General features: G+C 45.4%; 1 protein-coding gene across 2 annotated transcripts in view; it reads left to right on the top strand.

The window, feature by feature from the left end:
- LOC122371547 (F-box/LRR-repeat protein 16-like) overlaps nt 1-17,522 on the top strand; it is a 33,696-nt gene extending 16,174 nt beyond the window's left edge. For both annotated transcript variants that reach the window (XM_043347940.1, XM_043347939.1), the window contains 2 exons: nt 12,833-12,925; nt 17,416-17,522. In XM_043347940.1, coding sequence (XP_043203875.1) covers nt 12,833-12,925; nt 17,416-17,522 — 200 coding nt within the window. The remainder of the gene's footprint in view (nt 1-12,832; nt 12,926-17,415) is intronic.
- Nucleotides 17,523-22,720: the final 5,198 nt, after the last annotated feature.

The raw sequence follows: 22,720 nt of genomic DNA, 5'->3' as shown, positions 1-22,720 counted from the left end.
GACTATTAGCTCAGGCAAGCGTTCTAATATAGGTATCGACAGGGTTGCGGTAAAAGGTACAATCGATGGCACATTACAACTATTCTGAGTTGGGAAACAACACTCTGATACCTACCACCAACAACCTCACTATCTTCTATATGGGAGCTATATCATCTGATTCCAGCGCCCTGAAAACAAACAGGTTATCACCAAAAATCTCTGTATTAGCGCCTACCGACATATGCTGAATGACGCTATCAATACCCGACATTTGTCAAAGGTGATTCGCCACACAGCCCGCCGGCGTCTGAGGGGTTGAATCAGTGAGCCAGATTGCCAGCGACTCACCGCTGAACTACCGGGCGTAACAAAACGGACGATGCGACATGACTCAGATCATCACAGACGCGACGGTAAGCCGCCAACAGCTCCTCTGATGTATGCTATAAAAAATGTTGGCCAAAATTTAAGATCGATGTTATCTAGTGAATATTTGGGTTTTCGGTTTTTCTAATCCCCTCTATTTCGCGTATTGCTTGAAAAAAGCTGGAGGTTTCATTTTATTTTCACCGATGTCAAGTGATTTTAGTTCAAAAGATTGGTGGTGCTGCTACTGGCAACATTATTACCGCATTATAACCGTTCTTTAGTCACCGTGTCAATAATATTGACACAGTCAATGACCACCGACTCTCACTGAATGTGTCTTCCTGTTCCGCAGGAAGCTGAGCTGTGACTGACTGGCCACTGCGTGTCATCAGTTCGGCCAGTAGTGGCGGAATACCTTCAAAAGGGGGGCACTGCCGACTTTTGGTCCCATTCTTTCCATGCAACGCCCATAGGGCTAATGTTAAAATGCCAAAATCAAAGGGGGCACGGTGCCGCGGTGCCCTTCCCGTTCCGCCGCCTATGAGTTCGGCTTGACAAGGGAACCGCGAGATGGCAGATAGCGATATTACGTATCTGAACGAGGGTTCCGCACGAGCTCAGATGGCCTTCGGTTACATTTGTCGTTGCGTCTGTGATGATCTCTGAGTCATGTCGCATCGTCCGTTTTGTTACGCCCGGTAGTTCAGCGGTGAGTCGCTGGCAATCTGGCTCACTGATTCAACCCCTCAGACGCCGGCGGGCTGTGTGGCGAATCACCTTTTACAAATGTCGGGTATTGATAGCGTCACAGCATATGTCGGTAGGCGCTAATACAGAGATTTTTGGTGATAACCTGTTTGTTTTCAGGGCGCTGGAATCAGATGATATAGCTCCCATATAGAAGATAGTGAGGTTGTTGATGGTAGGTATCGAGCGTTGTTTCCCAACTCAGAATAATTGTAATGTGCCATCGATTGTACCTTTTACCGCAACCCTGTCGATACCTATATTAGAACGCTTGCCTGAGCTAATAGTCTTTCATTTAGAGAAAAAAGTCCTTCACTTATTAAAATCATTAGGCATGCTGGTTCTGTTGCTCACCCCTTATCTACAGGCTACAGCATCGGCGCGGCACACGTCTTGGTGATTCCTGCTCTGTTCCTCCTGTTTCGTTTTTTAGCCGTCAACCTTGAAATTTACCACTTTCCTAACAACTCAACAGGAAAAAATGGAACGCAAACCTTGGGAAAAATGTATGTTTCCGAATTGTTTTATTTCTTCTTAAGCAGTTTGAACAAAAATAGAAGTCATTTCTCATTTGAAACTACCCCAATTATCACGATATGATAGTGCCCGTTATTGGCAATGTAGGTGGCAGCACCGTCGACTGCGACTTTTTCGCTGTAACTTCGACCTGCCCGAGCCTCGTCAAATCGCATTTTTACGCAAAACCAACTGCAGGGCTAGTGTTTTGGCATGCTCGCGCCAATTTATATCTTTGTCTAACGCGAATCTGCGACTATCGACACACCCTAATCAACAACCCTCTGCCAAAAGTGACACTACCTACATAAGTCTCCCCTATGTTGATGACAGTCTGTCAAACAAAATTAACAGCATAGTTAAGCGCTCAAAACTCCCGGTGCGCAAAGCTTGGAAAAGCGGCCCAACCCTGGCTGAAAAGTTGACGAACTCAGCCCTGGAGAGCCCACCATGCCCATCAGGCAACAAAAAGTGTCAATGCTGTATGTCAGGAGTAAAGGGAAAATGTCACACTAGGAACGCTGTGTACATGGTAACATGCCTACTGTGTAACACAGAGACTTTCTACATCGGGGAAAGCAAGCGTAGTGTGAGACTTCGATTTAACGAACATCTCCGAGATGCAAAAAACAAAACTAAAAACACACCATTTGGAGAGCATTTCACCCGAGCGCACCCAAACGTTCAAGTGACGGAAGGCGCCCTTTCCATTTCAATTCTCCAGGTCTGCAAAGACATGGCAGAGCTAAAGATCACTGAATCCTTAGAAATTCGCAATCGCAAACCGGCGCTCAACATTATGACATCATCTTGGACGCTGATCAAACCTGTGCCCTACTCTGAACTATGAGTACATAGTAAATGCCACCTTCACACACATACACACCCACACCCACACCCACCTATACACTTGCACCCCCCCCCACACACACACACAAACACATTCAGTTGCGCAAACAGGCATGAACTTGAACATATTTATTTACACTTGAACACACACACAGGGCCCACTCTTTATATTAGGCCCATTGAAGAGTACGTGTCTGTATTTTGTATGCACTACACACCATTTACGAAGTGTTTGATGCTAACGTATGTGAATGATCTTTACTTGTTAGGTACCGTGTGTCTGCTACATACTGATATCGCTCATTTAGATCTGTACGTGATACATATGTATGTACCATATATCATAGCGATTTGATATTATGCTGTCCAAAGTTTTCCAGTATCTAATGTCTTATGTTTGATGCCTTCAAAAATCTGGATGTTTCATATGAATGTGATGCGTTTTCTCGGAAGTAGCTTTATTAGCGTTGCGAGTGCGTACTTACTTATCATGATTTAAAAATTTAAAATGTGTCACTCTTTCGTGTTTTTGTCATTCCACTGAAGAAGGTCCAGCACCGAAAATATATTTTGGATTTGTTTTTGGCTTACATTAGTTATGAGCAAAAGGTTACTAATCCATCTGATTTCCATTATAATCATAATCATGCTCAAAAAAACGTTTCACACCATTCAATCGACCCAGATACTTGAAACATGCTCCTGATTTCTTGACGATCTTCCACCGATCATCGACGGTCATCTCTTGGTATCGCGCACATCTGTCCAGACGATGTTGGTTGATCTTGCTTGCAGACTGTGCATACCCATGATCTTGACGGTTGCCCATGCAAGCCAACTCTCGAGCCTTGGTCGTCATGCATGCAAAGTAACAGACATAACGAAGTCGTCCTATGTAGGCTGCGCATCGGCCATACGTATGCCACACATGGTCATCTCCTCCGCGGAGAAGAGCAGCCCACCTGTCGCAGGTGTACCGTGCCTCTCACTGTCTCTCACGTGCTTTTATCTTGTCCTCTCGCTGAACCGAACCGGACACGCTACCTCGGGTGCATCGCTCCGTGTACCACTATACGCCGCCTACTGGGTGACGAGTTACCCTGGGTTTTATCCGGCAATATTTGTTTCCTTTATCAGTTCGATCAACTTCCAAGTGATTTACTCGACCCATAGGCGCGGGAGCCGGGGGGAAGTGAGGGCAGCTTGCCCCCCCCCCCCGAACTCTGGGGCCGTGGGGGCGGTGCCCCCACAGCTTTGAGACGGAATACCACATTTTTTTTGCAAATGTTTTCCTTTTTGTTGAAAAAGCCAAGGAATGAAAATAAGTGGCCTAAAACCGGTGAGAAAACTAGATTTGGGGGTACCCTAGGTTTATCTCTATTATGGTGTGCCCCCCAGTCTGAAAGTAGTTCCCGCGCCCCTGACTCGATCTGACCTCAATCCAACTAGTCCTTTCTAGTCCTTACATCTAGTCAGTTGTCTAGGACGACACTTTTGCGCTGTTTTATCTTACCTTGCTCTTTTATATCGAGTCTTAAAACGACGTTATGGGCGCAAAATGACCTAAGTAGTCGGCGCGCCCTAAAGCCCCAATTAAAAAACAAAAATATTACACCAGTTTGCACTCAGGGGCATTCCACGATAGATCGTACCAGGCCCGTCACCCTCATCCCTCAGATTTGAATAAAATTCGGTCCTAGGGGTAATCATAGGCCCAAAAGATGCTATCCCAAAGGGGGGAATAGAGTGGCAAGTTTTGCAAGTACCGCCTACTTTTGCAAGTACCAAGCAAGTACCAAGACTATTATAAGTACCAAACAAGTACCAAGTACTTTTGAAATACCACGCAAGTACCAAGTACTTATGCAAATACCAAGCAAGTACCAAGTACTTTGGCAAGTACCGAGTACTTTTGCAAGTACCAAGCAAGTACCAAGTACTTTTGCAAGTTCAGCAAGTTTTTCGCAAATATCGAAGCTTCTAGACGTCCGATCATCACGGGACGAACACCAATCGGTCCCAAATTTTCTCCTTAATTATTTTATGGCCAACGCGACGCGTAGCGAGCCAAGATATCTTGTATGATTCAATTTGAATATCTGCTATTTCATTTCAAAACGACCATAGGCCAATTTTCATTGGCCAATTTCATAGGCCACTCTTTAAATAATTCATGGGGATATTTTTACGGGGGACGTCCCCCCCGGATTCCTCGACTGGGGGGACGCGTCCCCCCATCCCCCCGGTTTCGACGCCCATGCAAGCCAGCTCTCGAGCCTTGGTCGTCATGCATGCAAAGTAACAGACATAACGAAGTCGTCCTATGTAGGCTGCGCATCGGCCATACGTATGCCACACATGGTCATCTCCTCCGCGGAGAAGAGCAGCCCACCTGTCGCAGGTGTACCGTGCCTCCCACTGTCTCTCACGTGCTTTTATCTTGTCCTCTCGCTGAACCGAACCGGACACGCTACCTCGGGTGCATCGCTCCGTGTACCACTATACGCCGCCTACTGGGTGACGAGTCACTCTGGGTTTTATCCGGCAATATTTGTTTCCTTTATCAGTTCGATCAACTTCCAAGTGATTTACTCGACCCATAGGCGCGGGAGCCGGGGGGAAGTGAGGGCAGCTTGCCCCCCCCCCCCGAACTCTGGGGCCGTGGGGGCGGTGCCCCCACAGCTTTGAGACGGAATACCACATTTATTTGCAAATGTTTTCTTTTTTGTTGAAAAAGCCAAGGAATGAAAATAAGTGGCCTAAAACCGGTGAGAAAACTAGATTTGGGGTACCCTAGGTTTATCTCTATTATGGTGTGCCCCCCAGTCTGAAAGTAGCTCCCGCGCCCCTGACTCGACCTGACCTCAATCCAACTAGTCCTTTCTAGTCCTTACATCTAGTCAGTTGTCTAGGACGACACTTTTGCGCTGTCTTATCTTACCTTGCTCTTTTATATCGAGTCTTAAAACGACGTTATGGGCGCAAAATGACCTAAGTAGTCGGCGCGCCCTAAAGCCCCAATTAAAAAACAAAAATATTACACCAGTTTGCACTCAGGGGCATTCCACGATAGATCGTACCAGGCCCGTCACCCTCATCCCTCAGATTTGAATAAAATTCGGTCCTAGGGGTAATCATAGGCCCAAAAGATGCCTGTCAAAATATCAGACATCTCAGATGAAAACTTTTTGAGTTATATTGCAAAACACTTTTTTAACTTCGGATTGTAAGGATGAGTTTGAAGGGCTATAACTCAAGAACGAGTTAACCCGCGCCCCACTGGGGTCTGTGTATAACACGCCCTACTGGGGGGGGGGCTATTCATAGCCCCCCCTCCTAGCTCCGAAACTACTGGGCCGATCGTCAAAATTCAAACGGCGTCTGATAGCCCCGGAAAAACTGTCGACCGAAACCTAATTTCATTGACCTCGAGGTCACCGATGACGTCACAGGTCAGGTCAAAGTAAAAATTATTAGCATTTTGGCTTATTCACATTTTGGGCTCTGGCCGCCGTCTTACAAGTCAGATCAGGCTCATTTTTGGTTTCCATACTCGTGAACAGATGCTCTAGATACCTTGAGGGTACCAAATTTGTACTTTGATTTTCAGGTCAGGGTCAGGTCATCACAGGTCACGGAAATATTATATCATGCGTCGGTCACGTGACACATGTTTTATGGTCCATTTGGGTCATAGACTTCGAAGTTGATGTCGTCTGTGTCATTCGAGGTCATTTTGAGTCGAATTTAGCTCAGGTCAGGTCACTTTCAGGTCAAAAAAGGTCAAATCTTGAAGTTAAAATTTTTCAATAAAAAAGGTGTCTATTGGATGCAGTTTGAGCTCAGGAACACGATGGTGCCATTTATATTGGTGTACGATGTCAAATACGTACTGAAAAAATGATTTGAAAAATTAATAATTGTGAATTTTTTGCAATAATGCGTATAACTTGGCCATTTTTGAAGATATTTAGCTGAAACTTGCTAGAGTTAGTCATAATCATGCATTCTGTCACATATATTCCGGTTTTTTCGAAAAGTCAAAAACTTTTTGAAAAAAAATATAAAAGTATAAATTTTGAATATTATTATAAAAAATTTTCGAAATTTTCAAAATTTTGAAAATCCGAGATAGCAGTTTGATAGCGCAGTCAATTCTGAGTCCATTCATGCAAAGAAATTGGATCTAGCTTAAAAACTGAGCTCTTGGGAGCGATTGCCGTGGTTCAATGTTTTGCGTCGAAATCGGACGAACATGACGTCACTCTGACGTCATTTCCGGCCGACCTATGGTAGCTACGAAGTTCAAATTTTGACACAAGGTGTCAAATTGATGCAGCCGAAGGTACTGAAAGTTTAGCGCCGATCCGTCAAGCGGTTTGGAAGCTATTGGAGAAAAACGGGAGGGGGGGGCTATAAATAGCCCCCCCCCCCAATGGGGCGCGGGTTAAGCAAGCGACAAACAGTAAACAGCACTAATTTTTCGATGAATGAAAGATTAACCCGCGTCCCGTCGGGGTCTGCCGAGCAACGTGCCCTGTTGGGGGGGGGGGGGGAAATTTGCCTCCCCCAAGATCTCGAGAATCACGCAACATAGCGACAAGCAGCAAACTGTGTTGGATTGTCCCAACAGGGAACTGCCTAGTGCCATGTGACCCAATTTCATTGACCGAGGTCAAACTAATGACGTCACAGGTCAGATCAAATGTCGAATATTCACCGTTTACAGGCGTTTAAAGAAATGCGTTTTGAAATCAAGTAAAATGCATTTCATTGAAAATTATCGATGGGGAATTGTTTGTCAAACACATATTTTGCTATTTTAGGTCACTGATCAGGTGACCTGATCATGTGACTGGTCAAGTCACAGAGGGTTACAATATGAAAATATCATGTGATGCATGTTTTATGGTCCATTTTATATGCTAAATGCGATTATGTGGGTCAGGCAGGCTTTGGGGCCAGTTAAATTATGTTCGGGTGAAGGTCAGGTCAAGGTCAGGTAAAATTAGGTCAAATTTCAAAGTTGATATTGTGACATACAATGGGTATCGATTCGATGCAGCTCGTCACGAGGAGTTAAATGGATGTCTTTGTGTTGCGCTACGTGGTCTAGAATTGCTAAAGTGAGTTCAGAAATTTTACGTCATCAATTTTGAACAGTCTGTTCGCTATAACTTGGCTAGAAAAGGAGGTATGGATCTAAAATTTGTTATGTAGATAGAAGAGTGCAGGGACTATCACATTTATTCCGATGTTTTCGAAATTAGAAATACTTTGGGATTTTTTGTTTTCTAAAAAAGTCAACTTTAATAATTTGGGGGGGGGGGGGGGCAACATTCAAAAATTTTGAAAATCCGAGATATCAGTTTTGTAGCGCCTTATTTTCTCTACATGACCATGCATAAAAACTTTGAAATGGCTTGGTAACTGTACCTTTTGTGAGCGTTTCAAGAGTTCATGTTTGTTATTCATTTTCGCTCGAACATGACCTCAGTTTGACCTCAATAACTTCTGACTTAAGGTGACCTAAGACTTGACATTTTGTGTGAAGGTGTCAAATTGATGCCCGGGAAGGTATTGAACATTTGGTGGCGCTGCGCACGGCTGTTTTCTTGCTATTCAGGAAAAACCACAAGGGGTGGGGAACAAGCCTAACGGGGTTTGAAAATTTCAAAGATTTTTTTTTAAGAAAATTTCGTCATCTTTTTTTTAATTGCCTTTAGCGGTCGTTACGACCAATTCTGTGGTGTTATTAGTTTTTCAAAATAAATTTCTGGCAATTGCGAATCGACATGCAAAAAACTAGAAAGGTGTTCTTTCTATAACCCTCGCCCGCACATGGGGGGGGGGGGGGAGAAAGGTTGCCACCCCAGGTAGTTTTTCTGCTCTGCACTCAAAATTTTTAGAGTTAAAAGCCTGATTTTTCGTATAGCTGCTTCTCTATCCTTTCTTGATGTCCACTGGAAATTTCAAGTTTCTGTGGTTTTTTGTTTCGAAGATATGACCTTGTATTTCAGGTCATGCCATGACCCAAATTACCAATTTTCAACATCTTGCGTTGGCTATCGGCCATGTGAGCTTTTGACACCTTGATTTCGTCCTTTTTTGCCAGTCTTACTTCCCCCCACCTATCATGGAACATGTCGTTCGACGATGTACAGATGTCAAGGTCAGGGTCAAGGTCAACCGAGTTCATCTAAAATAATTGCGTTTTAGGCAAGCTGAATTAACTTTTCGTGAAGTTTTTTGGCTGCATTTTTGGTACAAGCTTCTCAGATCATGATTTCATGTAATATGGACACATAAACAATCGGTGCACACATCAGCATACGCACACACACACACACACACGCACACGCACCCCCACACGCACACGCACAAGCACAAGCACCTAAACTGATACATACACATTGCACAAGCACACCGACACATGCATATACGCACACAGTCACAAACACAACCCAGTACAAACAGAAATGCCCACACATACATAAATGCAATCATTCCGTTTCTTTAACAGTGTAGGTTATGTTCTCTGTTTGAAAACTTGTTTGTTTGGTTGCTCCTTGCTCACTTAGGTTACTGTTTGTTGTGTTTGAACGGAAGACTGTTGAACGTTACTGTGTTTGAACGCCGGCCTGTGGCGGAGCCCTAAGCTTGTCGAGCATTGGGCCCCCGCCCCTATGACCCATCCGGGCAACCTGGGTACCGGTCCCACTTGAAAGGGACCGGTGGGCGCCCGGGCGGGCGGAGCGCCGGCCTGTCGGGTCGGGTCGGCGCTCCACTCGCCCGGGCGGTGGTTAGGGGGCACCCCCGGGAAAGATGTTTTTCCGGGGGTGCGGGCGGGGGCTCGCGGCCCGTTAAAAAAATTGCGTCGCCTAGGCAGCTTTGAAAGGACACACACGGCACTTATGTTGTGCTTGCGCTCCTGATGCGTATAAAGTAAAAGAACCGTGCCAGCTCCATGCCTAATGTGCGCTTACTTATTATGTGTGTATTACTTCCTAGATGTTGAAATAAATGAAGGAGAGAGAAAAAAAGAAGCGTTTGTTCGAAGCATTTGCGAATAGTAGGTTTATGGGTTGATGGTCCTATAACTGTTGCCAAAAATTTACTATTTATATATTCCGTGACCGTGTCTTATAGAAAATTCATACACTGTGAAGCATCAGCGAAATTCATAGACCATTACAGATGGCAGGAGTGTCGTTTGTACAGAGGTCGCTGATGGGCAGGGTCACCGCCGCTCCTGGTAGGCGGATGACCTAATGTCATGACGCATGAATTAGCCGCTATCCAGGATGAAAAAGGTTAACATTACGAGTCAATGGCACTGTGCCACAAATATTAGAGCGACAAGAAACTCTACTTGAAGTAAAAGTTTTGGCAGGTTTTGAAACGGCTAGTTCATGAACATGATTGAAATTTGTCCACGCATTCAGAAGTGATCGCGAAAAATTAGGGCCTCAAAGCCAGTGTTCGGCGCCAATAGTACCAACCTCTACTTATTTACCTTACTTTTCGATAAAAAATCGTCATTTGGGAACTGTGACGAAAAATAAGTGGCCTAAATCCGATGAGTAAACAGGATTTGAGGTACCTTATGTTTCGCCCCTTTAGCCTCTGCCCCCTCCTTTCCGCTCCAGTGAAAATCCTTAGAAGAGGCCTTGTGGAGTGAATTGCGGATCAAGCTTGACCCATGCTCCACTGCCTACATCTTAAAGGGACACTCCCACCTTAACATTAGTTTTAAGTTGAGATAGCCAAATTGGTGGCCATGGCCTGCAAATACCGGTTTGGGCACTCACAACATCGAAAAATGCTTTAATTCGAAGATATGGAATTTCAAACTTGCAGTTTTCGGATTCTAAGGGGCTAATGCATTGGAATGCCCCCTTAGAATTTGTGACGTCAGCGGAGATCTAACGATTTTTAAATCTTAGACTAAAACCATCGTTAACACGTGGTGGTATACGCTGCTTTGCGCGCAACGTCTGCCGCACTTTAAGGCTGCCAAATTATTGCTTCCAAATAAAGTCGCTAGTAACAGGGGAGATCCCAAAAAGTAAACAAAAGTAAAAGCCTAATATCTTGAAAACCAGTGAATATTTTTCGGTGAAATTTGGTAGATATTCGTTTTCGCTCTTTCTGAACCAAGGGACATCACTTTCATGCCAATTCATTAACTTTTTTGAAGGTGGGAGGGTCCCTTTAACTCGGGGCCAGAACTGGCCAGGGGTCGTAACTAAGAAACTACAGAAGATACAGACGTGTTTTTGGACTCAAACGAAACGTTGGAGACTAACGATCATTTAAAGTGCGCCGAAGTTAAGCTTGTGAGAGTTGTTTGACTTTGTTGTACATTTTCAACGTTTTCAAAAGTAAAGAGACTACAAGTTTCCGTCGCTGAAGATGCTCTGATCATTTTTGAACACGATAGTGGCCAAATGAAAACGTTTAAAAATAGTTAGTTGATGTTTCGCGTCCTGGCCAGTTTTTGGCCCGAGTTAAAACACGGTGCACTGGGGCTCCTGGATTTCCACGCCCTGCTGGTGGGGGAGCATTTGATTTCCCCTCTAATTCGGTTCCTGGCCACATAGCGCTACGCTACGAAGGCGACATTCGAAAGAGCGTCAAAAATAATGACGAAATCATTTCTATCACTTCTTTGGTCAGGTCAAATGCCAGGTCACGAGAGGTCATTGAATGCCAAATGTCGCCGGTTTTCAGGTGGAATTTCGACAATGTCTAACAAACCGGCGCATTACCCGGAAACCAATACAATTACAGCACCCCGGAAAAGCGCATTTCATAGCCCTATTAGCGCTGTTTCTGATAATTTCTCTCAGCTTTGACCTGGTCAATGGTTTTGCCTGCAGGGGGTAACGATTTTTTGGAATAGTATTTTCAGCAATAACGTCTGACTCAAACGTTGCACGAGCTTATTTTTACTCAGGCATCGTCTTCCTCTCGTCAAGACGCATCGAATGAAATAAAATTTGATCTTGAAATATCAACTTGAAAATTGGAACTCAGGTCAAGGTCATGACCTGACCGGAAAAAGATCATATGGCATATCAGTCGATCCGTATCGTCGAATTGAACATATCTTAGATGTTTTCACCGCTCTAGCATACATCTATGAAAAGTTATTAGCGAAAAACTGTTGGCTACCATTCGTGACCTGAGGGACAAGAAAGGGGTCATTGATGCCATTTTCCAGTTCATTGTGTCATTTTTACCCGAGTGTTAAGAATGACGTTCGTCCAAAAGAGGCGCTTTTCAATTTTCTCTCATTGACTTATAATGGAGAGGTCGCAAAAGTGACCCGACTGTAGGTCACCGATATCAAAATTCCGAGACATACATTTTGTACATAATGTTGTTCTTATCAATCGCTGAAAAGTTCAAAGTGCTCGGGCACTCGGTGTGGCTATGGCAGACATTGAAACTTTTTTATAAGGTGAGATGACTTTGTATGACTTAGCGACCTGACCTTGAGTGACCTTGGTCTGAAATTTTCATAGCATGTGCAATAATTGTGCATACAAGATGGATGCTGAGCTGTGCCAGAGGCGGCGGTGGATGTTCGCGAAAAACCACGCGGGGGGGGGGGGGTTCAAACACCCCCGCGCAGGGCGCGGGTTCATTTAGCAGCTCAGTAATTAGGTACATACGCACTGCGCACTGCGTCCGGGTTCACCGATCCATCGTCCAGGGTCGAGAAGAAACCGAGTCTAACCGCCGGCTCGGGTCTGTGTTTCAGCTCAGAATGGTCTCACCATGTGCTCGGGTCTGTGTTTCAGTTCAGAATGGTCTCACCATGTGCTCGGGTCTGTGTTTCAGTTCAGAATGGTCTGACCATGTGCTCGGGTCTGTGTTTCAGTTAAGAATGGTCTCACCATGTGCTCGAGTCTGTGTTTCAGTTCAGAATGGTCTGAACATGTGCTCGGGTCTGTGTTTCAGCTCAGAATGGTCTCACCATGTGCTCGGGTCTGTGTTTCAGTTCAGAATGGTCTCACCATGTGCTCGGGTCTGTGTTTCAGTTCAGAATGGTCTGACCATGTGCTCGGGTCTGTGTTTCAGTTAAGAATGGTCTCACCATGTGCTCGAGTCTGTGTTTCAGTTCAGAATGGTCTGAACATGTGCTCGAGTCTGTGTTTCAGTTCAGAATGGTCTGACCATGTGCTCGGGTCTGTGTTTCAGTTCAGAATGGTCTGACCATGTGCTCGAGTCTGTGTTTCAGTTCAGAATGGTCTGACCATGTGCTCGGGTCTGTGTTTCAGTTCAGAATGGTCTGACCATGTGCTCGGGTCTGTGTTTCAGTTCAGAATGGTCTGACCATGTGCTCGGGTCTGTGTTTCAGTTCATAGTCTACCGAACCTCAGTGTACTCAGCCTGTCAGGCTGCTCTAAAATCACCGATGAGGGCATCGAAGTCATAGCGGAAAACCTGAAAGGTAAGTTTGAAATAGCGTAAATGCGTATACTGAATACTGTTTGGAGTAACGGGCAATCGAAAAAATACTTCCCGATGTGACGTCACTGTAGCCCTCGGGTGAATGAAGACCGATCAATGCTTTATTGCCCGAGGCGTCGCTGATGGCAATAATGCTTACTCTTCACCTGAGGGCTACAGAGACGTCACAGAGGGCAATGGTGTTTGCTTATTGCCCGCTACCCCATACAGTATTCATTTTATTACACGGCCCACCCCGGCTCGTGGTTACCTATTCGCGCTAACTTTATTTATCATCTTTTAACTATACGACAAAACGTGTCAGCATAATAATACACAATTTGTTTGAATCTCATTGGATGAAGGTATTGCATGACATAACACATTCCATGTTCCACAGCTAGAGCTACTCGTGGGTGATGTTGAAGCTGAAGTTGTAGGCGTAGAAGGTCTGATAGCCGGCTTTTCTCTGTCACCTCGGCTCGTCGGCTTCTTGTGCTCAACTGATCCTCGCCCAGCCTTCTTTGACGGACGGGATGGGGAGGTGCATAGTAACCTTGAAAGCCTCAGTACTCGAAGGAAAACACCTCCCTCACTGATGTCTCTTCCTAGTTCATTGGTGATAAACTGATTCCGTACTTCAGTGAGTGGAGACTTTTCGTTTTGTAGCCAACCCTATTTTTGCGCTTGACAGTAAGGAAAAACTCCTTTACAGTGTCGTCGAGAACAAAATTACTGTACTGCAGATATTCCAGTTTTCGGTCTTTAATTGTTAAAAATTCCTGGAATATGTCTCCAGACGATTTTATCACCTGTTTCGTACCATCAGTTCTGCGTGAAAAGAGGAGCTCATCTAATTCACGTGGTTCAAATAAATGAATACGGAGCAACTCTGTCCTAGCTGCAGATATACGTATGAACCTTCAGCAATGAAGTCCACCAACCGAATTAAGTGAAACCCATAACGTGTTTTTTTTTTAATTCTACCTAAGCCTTTTTTAAAGCGCCCGCAGAATACTGTTGCCCGTTGTCATGGTATCATTAACAAAAATAAGTCATCCTGCAGAGGGAAATTAATTGTGAAAATTGCGGTAACAGTCAACATTATTACACAATACACACCCAGTTACCATACGAGCCATGTAATTATAAATATTATTACCAGTATAACGCCTTTTGGGGCGACTAACGGAGCAAGCGAGAGGGTGGGCCTTGCACGTGCGAAATTGCTAGGGGGTACCTCCAACTGACTTGTGCACGGCACCCTACTAACCGGTCTCTAGCGATGTGCCAAATTTGAGCACAATCGGCCAAGCCGCTCTCGAGATCTGGAAGCGGCACCCTGCACGTGCGTACCTGCAAAATGGGTCCCAACTGACTTTTGCATGGCACGCAAGTCCCAACTAACCGGCCTCTAACCGCGCACCAAATTTGAGCGCAATCGGTCCACCCGTTCTCGAGATCTGAAATCGACCCCTGCACGTGCAGCAGCACCCCAATTGTGGCACATGCAAATGCATTGCCTAGTGGGTGCCTACCTACAGTACATGCCAAACTTGTACAGTATATCTAAAAAGTATGTCCCCTGGTTTGGGTCTCCCACAGGAGGCGAATCGGTAACTTGGCTGAATCCCAGTTGCGGCACCCTGCCGCCAGGGTCGCTGGCGCGCGAGCGGCCTTGACCGCTCGCATGTCATTGGCAGTTCGGTCCCTCCCCATCTATACCGAGGTGGGGAGGGGAGAAGAGGGGAAGAGAGGGGAGGGAGCGGCATCCGCTCGGCACTGGGCGATACCTGGCTGACCCCGCGCTCCCTCGCTGACCTCCGTCCTGCCCTCAGGCGAAGACCGACTTCCTCGGCCCGTAGCGGCCGAGCGGAAAACCGAGCTCGCGGGGCGCGACTCCATTGGCCCAATCTTATAAATAGAATGATGTCGTATTCACGGCATTAGATAATATTAATAGTGATACCAGCAGTGGATGTGGTAAAATACAGTCCAAAACAAACGAAAGCACACGATTGGTGCATAATGCGCCCTCCTATTCAAATAAGCCCGCCCACTTTAATAGATGGTGTAGTTTCTTAGCCCGCGCCCCGTAGGGGGCCGAAACGGCCCCCCTGTCCTTTTCCGTCGATATCTCCTAAACGGCTGCAGATATCGCCACCAAACTTTCAGGACCCCTCCGGGCATCAATTTAACACATTGTGACCAAACAATTTTCCAGAGGCTATGATAGGTTGGCCACAAATGACGTCAGAATGACGTCATGTTCTGCCATTTTCGACCGAAAAAAGACCTTCGCGAGAAGAGCTGTCAGGCCTACAGCTTTGAAGATACAGAAAAATAATCACATAAAAGGTGGAATTGACAGGGCTACACAACTGCTATCTCGGATTTTTGAAATTTTTGAGTTTCCAAAAAATCAAAAATGCAATTTTGGATATATTAGTCAAACAATCCAAAACGTTTTTTAGTTTCAACAAAACCAGAATATATGTGATAGTACCTACCGTCTTCTATCTACATACCAAATTTTAGATCGATATCTCCTTTTTTGGCGAAGTTATAGCGAAAAAACTGTTCAAAATTGATGACGTCAAATTTTCAAACTCAATTATTGGCAATTCTAGACTACGTAGGGCAAAACAAAGGCCACCATTGGACTCCCCGTGACGAGCTGCATCGAATGGATACCCATTTTATGCAAAAATATCAACTTTGAAATTTGACCTAATTTGATCTGATCTTGACCTGACCTTGACCTGACCTTCACCGGAACATAATCTAAACTGACCCCAAAGGCTGCCTGACCCACATAATCGCATTTGTCATGTAAAATGGGCCATAAAACATGTATCACACGACACTTTCATGTTGTGACCCTTATGCCCTGACCTCTGTGACCTGACCTGGTATCAGTGACCTCAGATAGCGAAGTATGTGTTTGAAGAACAATGTGCCATCGATGGTTTTCAATAACTTACCAATTTACTCGAATTCGCAACACATTTCTTGAAATGCCTGTGAACGGTGAAAATCTGACCTTTGACCTAACCTGTGACGTCATCGGTTTGACCTAGGTCAATGAAATCTGGTCACAAGGTAGTTCCCCGGTGGGGCTATCGAACGCCGTTTGAATTTTGAAAATCGGCCGGTAAATTTCCGAGATCTTAGGGGGGGGGCGAAACGCCCCCCCCCCCTACGGGTGGTAGGGTCTGCCGGTAGCCCTACGGGGCGCGGGTTAGGGCGTAAAAGATGCAAAACGCTACCGAACTTTTTTAGCTCGGCCATTGAGACCGTCAATACACAATTGACTGAAATGCATGAAAACCATTTTGCATTTAATAGCCGTTTTCTGCACCCAAACTTTAGCCAGTGACGCCCTGTCCATTCTAAAGCGTTTATAAGATTGGTCCCAGCGCCCGATTTTATATGAGGAAGTCGTTTAAAAAGCATCTTATCTCTAACCAATTTATTTATTATGGCCACTTTTACAGGACGTCTATAGAGCTTTGACTTTTACATTTCTTCCTCGTTCAGGAGCAACGTTTTAACCGTCACCGGACCTTCAGGTTTTCTGAATACCGAGGGGGCGTTGGGGGGTTGGAAGTGAGGGAACAACTCCCTTCGCCGATTCGCCCCTAATTGCTAGAGCCTCACGAAAGAAACGATCGTGTGCGTCGTTACGAAATTCAGCGATTGGTCTCCGATTTTAAGGACCAGGGTCAGACGATGACTTTTGAGGTCAGGTCAAGTGGCGCAAGGCACAGGTTCGGTTTTTGGTAAATAACTTCGCTAAAAATGATCACAGATTCGCAGATTCACAGATTCGATATATAAGAGTACGCAGAATTATACATTAAATCGAATATACAGAAATATAAAATTATTAATCTCTATTGCTCAATGACGTTTGTTTTGTAGGTATATCATCAATGGAGCACTGTGATGCAGATGCGTACCCGAAATTCTTCCAAATACGAGTTATTCTCCCTTTTGATTGTGCATTTTTTTTTTTTTTGAAATACACGACATGATTATTTCCTGATTTATAGACTTGAAAGATTTATTTTATGTTTTTCTTTTTGGATACTAGAATTAACTTAAATGCCTTCTGAGTTTGAAGTTAAGCATTTGGACAGTACAAGCTGCATAGGTGTGTGTTCATATGCTTGCGTACTCCACCCGCGTGGCGTGCGTACTCTTACACACCCCATATGGTAAGAGTACGCAACTGCAGCGGTTCAGAGAATGTCAGTTTTAGACCACTTCCATTTACGCTGAAGGATCGTTGCCCCATGAGATGATGGCTAATTCAATGAACTTTAATACCTATTCCCTATTTGCGATTTCTTTCTTTCAAATATTAAACAAATGAGAGCAAGAAATCCACTAAGTGCGTACTCTTATACGACTTCACCCTAGTAGTTATTTGACGCAGCTGGGGTCTAGTTATTTGACGTGGCTGGGGTCTGCCCGTACGGCCGGCAGGTCTGCGCAGCCTGGACCTGAGCTGGTGCACACGGGTCACCGATGCCGCTCTCGAGTACATCGCCTGCGACCTGGCCCACTTGGAGGAGCTGGTGCTCGACAGGTGAGCCGCCACCGAAACCTACATCCCATCATCACAGTCATCGTCATCATCATCTAGGAAACCTGCTCCGCCATTGCCATCGTCTTCGGTCGGTTGGGTCGATAGCGTCAGCTCGGCGACGGCGACCGGTGCAGCGGTCCGGGTGCGGCCGCGGCGCGCCGCGCCACTGCCCATCGACCAGGCCGCGAGCCGAGGGCGGGGGGGGGGAGCGGGCCGCCGGCCGGCCGAGCCATATCGACCGGCAAGGTCGTCGGCCGCGACGGTACGAAGACAGCAGGACACGGGAGACAACTCCGGTCCCTGAGGGCACTGTGTGCTCGGACTACTGTCCATCTGACACGGTGCTGTCCATCAGACAGCACCGTGTACGGTCACCAGCACTGGCTACTAATCACCTCGTTTTCGGTCACCTGTTTGAAGACCGATCCAATCTCAGTGACACGAGATACATCAAATGGTCCGTTGGGGCGTCTGATTCTCGAATACCTACCTTGTTTCAGTATGTTCAAAGCATTTTTGGGTGGGGGTAAAAAAAAAACTCTTTTTCACTCATAACTTTGCCCCAAGAAGTCGCAGAACCTACGATGGACGTCAAACCCCTTGAGACCCCACTTTTTTGCGATAATTTTTAAATGCGTTAGCTCTCGTTGACGATATTCTGGCAATGTGTGTTTCAGAACCTGCCGAAACTTTAATTACTTAGGTATTTTGACGCCAAACGATTATGAAAGGTACTTCTCATTCACTCGTAATGTTAAATTTCACGGAACGAACCTGCTGTTTGGGTAGAGGCTACGCGCTCATGGGGCGGAGCCACGTAATGACGTCAGCGCTAAGCTCCGCCCTACCCCTCCGGCGCTCCTTGCCCGGCGTCCGGTCACTCGCGTCTCGCGCTCCATTCAGGCTTGATGGTGGGCGGTAGCTGGTAGCGGTAGCGGGCGCTAGTAGATGACATTAAGAGCAGATGGCGCTGGTGGCGGGGCTCGAGTGTGGCCGAACGCAATCCTCTGCCCGGGCCTGAATTGACGTTAGCATTACGAGTGAATGAGAAGTACGTACCTTTCATAATCGTTTGGCGTCAAAATACCTCAGTAACAAAAGTTTCGGCAGGTTCTGAAACACACATTGCCAGAATATCGTCAACCAGAGTTCACGCATTTAAAAATTATCGCAAAAAAGTGGGGTCTCAAGGGGCTTGACGTCCATAGTAGCGTTGCCTCTGATCCATAGACCACTAGTGCCACCTCTTGACAGCCGAACAAACCACCGAGGTAAATAATGTCACGTGACTGTTACACACGTTACGAAGACTACGCCGCCGTATTGGGGGAAGCGGGGCGGAGGCGTGGCGAGGGACGCGATCGGTCGGCTGGGGTCAGGTCGCCGAGGTCAGAGGTCATCCGCCGGAGGGTGTTTGGGCGGTTGGGCCGTGTGGGCTGAGGGTTGCGGAGTGGGGAGCGCTGGACCTGTCTGGTAGCGAGACCTACAACGCTGCGGCAGTTGAGAATATTGGGAGGGGATTGAGTGAGGGAGAGAGAGATAGAGAGAAAGAGAGATGGAGGGAGAGGAGAAAGAGGGGGCTCAAAAAGAAAGACTGTGGTAAAGGGTTAAGGACGGGAAGAGAGGAAAAGAAAACAAGAGAGAGAGAGAGAGAGAGAGAGAGAGAGAGAGAGAGAGAGAGAGAGAGAGAGAGGGAAAGAGAGAGAGAGAGAGAGAGAGAGAGGAAGAGGGGAGAGAGAGGGAGAGAAATAGGTAGAGGGGTGAGGGTAAACAGGTAAAGAAGAATTAGAATGGGCATCTCTCGGGACAGCTATCTGTCTGGCCAAAGTAACACCAAACGTTCCCAAGCATCGTTTTTCGGTCAAATATCGAACAAGTATAACGCCTTTTGGGGCGACTAACGGAGCGAGCGAGAGGGTGGGCCTTGCACCTGCGAAATTTCGAGGGGGTACCTCCAACTGACTTGTGCACGGCACCTTACTAACCGGTCTCTAGCGATGTTGCCAAATTTGAGCATAATCGGCCCAGCCGTTCTCGAGATCTGGAAGCGGCACTCTGCACGTGCGCACGTGCAGGATGGGTCCCAACTGACTTGTGCACGGCACCCTACTAACTGGTCCCTAACCATGTACCAAATTTGAGCGCCATCGGTCCAGCCGTTCTCGAGATCTGGAAACGACCCCTGCACGTGCGCACGTGCAGCAGCACCCCAACTCTGGCACATGGATATGCAGTGCCTAGTGGGTGCCTACCTACATGCCAACTTTCAGCGCAATCGGCCAAGTAGTTACCGAGATATTGCAACCAGACATGTGCATGGATCCGAGAGCTGGATCTATGATCTCAGTGGATCTCTCGACAAAATAGAGGGGTTGGATCTATGATCCGAGTGGATCTCTCGACCAAATTCAGGGGTTGGATCTATGATCCGAATGGATCTCTCGACAAAATTTAGGGGTCGGATCTATGATCTCTGTGGATCCAGCGGGCAAAAATTTGTGGAGGACCTATGATCTGTATGGATCTCACGACAACATGTAGCCAATGAAACCCTTATCCTACATAATTGTACACCTTACAGTGCAATACAATTGAGAATTGTCACTTGTGGACATGGTTAAGACCAGTTGTAATCATTAGGTATCATCATTAAATTTGAATTTAAATCAAAAACATTTGTACTACATTTAAAATAAACCAAGAACATGCACATTGCTACTTTTTGTGACCAATTGTAACTTTTTCATGACAGCACTGATGACAATCTCATCAACAAGCTACAGCCACTTTAATTCAATGAACAAACAGTACAGACAGATGCAGTGGCAGCGGGGCACTGCAGATTTTCATTTTGGTCCCATTCTTTCCATGCAACGCCAGTAGGGCTAATGTTAAAATGCCAAAGTCTATGGGGAGCACTGTACCCTGGTGCCACCCCCCTGTTCCGCCGCCTATTGCTATGGACAGATGTTAGGAAATCAAACCTGGAAGCCAAATAGGTCAGTTTTGTTAAAAATAATCCAGCAATCCACTTCTCCCAGGTATGAAACCCCAACCCAGAATGTTCGTATGAGCTATTAGTATGTGGAACACAATTTCGATTTAGTAAGAATAGTAACCAACCTCTAATACTTTCCTAATAAAATTACAAGTTCAAAAATGGCATCAACTTCTTCAGATTACCTACTTTTGGCATCGTGCCACGTATGGTGCCATGCTGTGCTTTCGTTATGAGAGAGCCTCCCAAAAAAAGACAAACGAAATTCACAGGTCACGTTTTGGTAATATTGTTTTGTTACGTCATTATCGTTTGACCAATGAAAAATCTTAATTTGACTAAAACCGTAATGATTCCAAAAGATTCCCCGTAATAGGCCCTTCCAACTAATGACGTAAGATATTGTGATTTTTTTGGAAAGTGAATAAAATAAAGATACAAGGCGCACACCCGGCTCAGGGTCATGTAATACCGTTTCAGCTTACGTTTACGTCATTAAATTCAACGCTACAAAGATGATATTCACAAACAATCGTATCGTAAAATTATGTGAGGCAGAGAAAAATGAACATTCTTTTGAAAAAACTCCAGACTTTTGAATTTCCAGTTTGATTTTTTATTTATTTATTTACATTATACTCGAAGGTAGAACGCTTAGCTCATTTGTTATTTGAAATGACGTCACGAATTCTATTTAGATACTGAATAATCATTTTACGGTAAATATCCATGGCCATTACAATTGACATTTCGCTTCCCATCACTTCCGCAGGCTGTTGAATATTTTTATACTTTTGTTTATATCTGTTTATTTTATCAAATATTTCTTTCAATAGATTAAAATACCTTTACCTAACCAAGTCACATGTGTCAGTATCAACTTTTATTGTTTATCAATCAATTGTGTTAGCTGGAAACTGGAAAGCCTCATGGGTTGTCTAATGCAAGATTGTCTTATCAATATCGTTATGTAGATTCTAACATGAATTGTGATGTGGTAGGTACCTAGTACCTAATGTATTGTTCATTAGCAATTACTTTGACTTACCTCTATGTTAATTGTTAATGCAAACTTTTCTGTTGGTATGTGAACAATCTTCATGTCACTCAATTCTCTCAAGTTGTGACCGTCATGAGCCTCCTTTATTTTGTATTCTGTATAATGTAACTGGATGCCTTTACTAATATGGCCTTTGTATAAGATTGTTTGTTTCTAACCATACTTTGGTATTCATAACTTCTTATGAAAGAAAGTTGTTAACATTTTGAGCACCTATGAGCTATGATCCCAATGGATCTCACGACAAAATTGGGGAGCCAGATCTATGATCCGAGTGGATCTAGCGACAAAATTGAAGGTTCAGATCTATGATCCCAGTAGATCTCTCGACAAAATTGAGGGGTTGGATCTATGATCTGAATTAATCTCGGATCGGGATCCATGGAATCGGATCTCAGATCCATTTTTCCGGATCCAAGCACATGTCTGATTGCAACAATTACAAAACTGACACCTCTTCTTTTTGCACGTGGCACGTGCATAAGGGGTCACTCACATGCATCGGGAATAGTCCAATACTTGGTAGAAGGAATGAAACTACCCTACAAAAATTACCGCGTGTAAATCGGTCAAGTGGTTGCTGAGGTATAAGCCTCGCAAAAGCGTCCGCACGGCCGGCCGCTCATACTCAGAAATTTCCGTTAATCTAAGGAAAGACTACGCTCGCTTCGCTCGCTCCGTGATTAAGAACTTACACCAGTAACCCTATCTCATATCACAGAAGTTATTTAATGTCTAGAAAAATGGTAAGCTGTTTTGAGTTTTCGATATTGTATTGTATTGTATTGTATTGTATTGAACAATCATGAGCGATTCCACATTCTGAACGTGCGTGGCGATTACTGCTCAGAATCCGTATCCGCGGCTACTAATCTAAACATTCACAGCATTCACACATTCACTCACGTCAAAGCACGGAGGCAGAGACACTTTCGTAGTACCCCAGGTATGTACAGGTACAACTCACCCACCCACCAATACATTGGTCAGCGACGATCAGTTGATGCCTCGTCCACTATCGCGGCTTTAACAGATCGGGCAAAGGGGGCGGGAGACAGCTGCGACAGCTGAGTTGGGAGACTGTTGAGTAGAACTGCGGCTCGATAGCCGAACCGCCGCCTACCCGTTTCCAGCCGTGGTCGCG

Source organism: Amphibalanus amphitrite, unplaced genomic scaffold, assembly GCF_019059575.1.
Source record: "Amphibalanus amphitrite isolate SeventyFive unplaced genomic scaffold, NRLGWU_Aamphi_draft 001257F_arrow, whole genome shotgun sequence".
NCBI lineage: Eukaryota > Metazoa > Arthropoda > Thecostraca > Balanomorpha > Balanidae > Amphibalanus > Amphibalanus amphitrite.
This window is presented reverse-complemented; position numbering and strand designations above follow the sequence as displayed.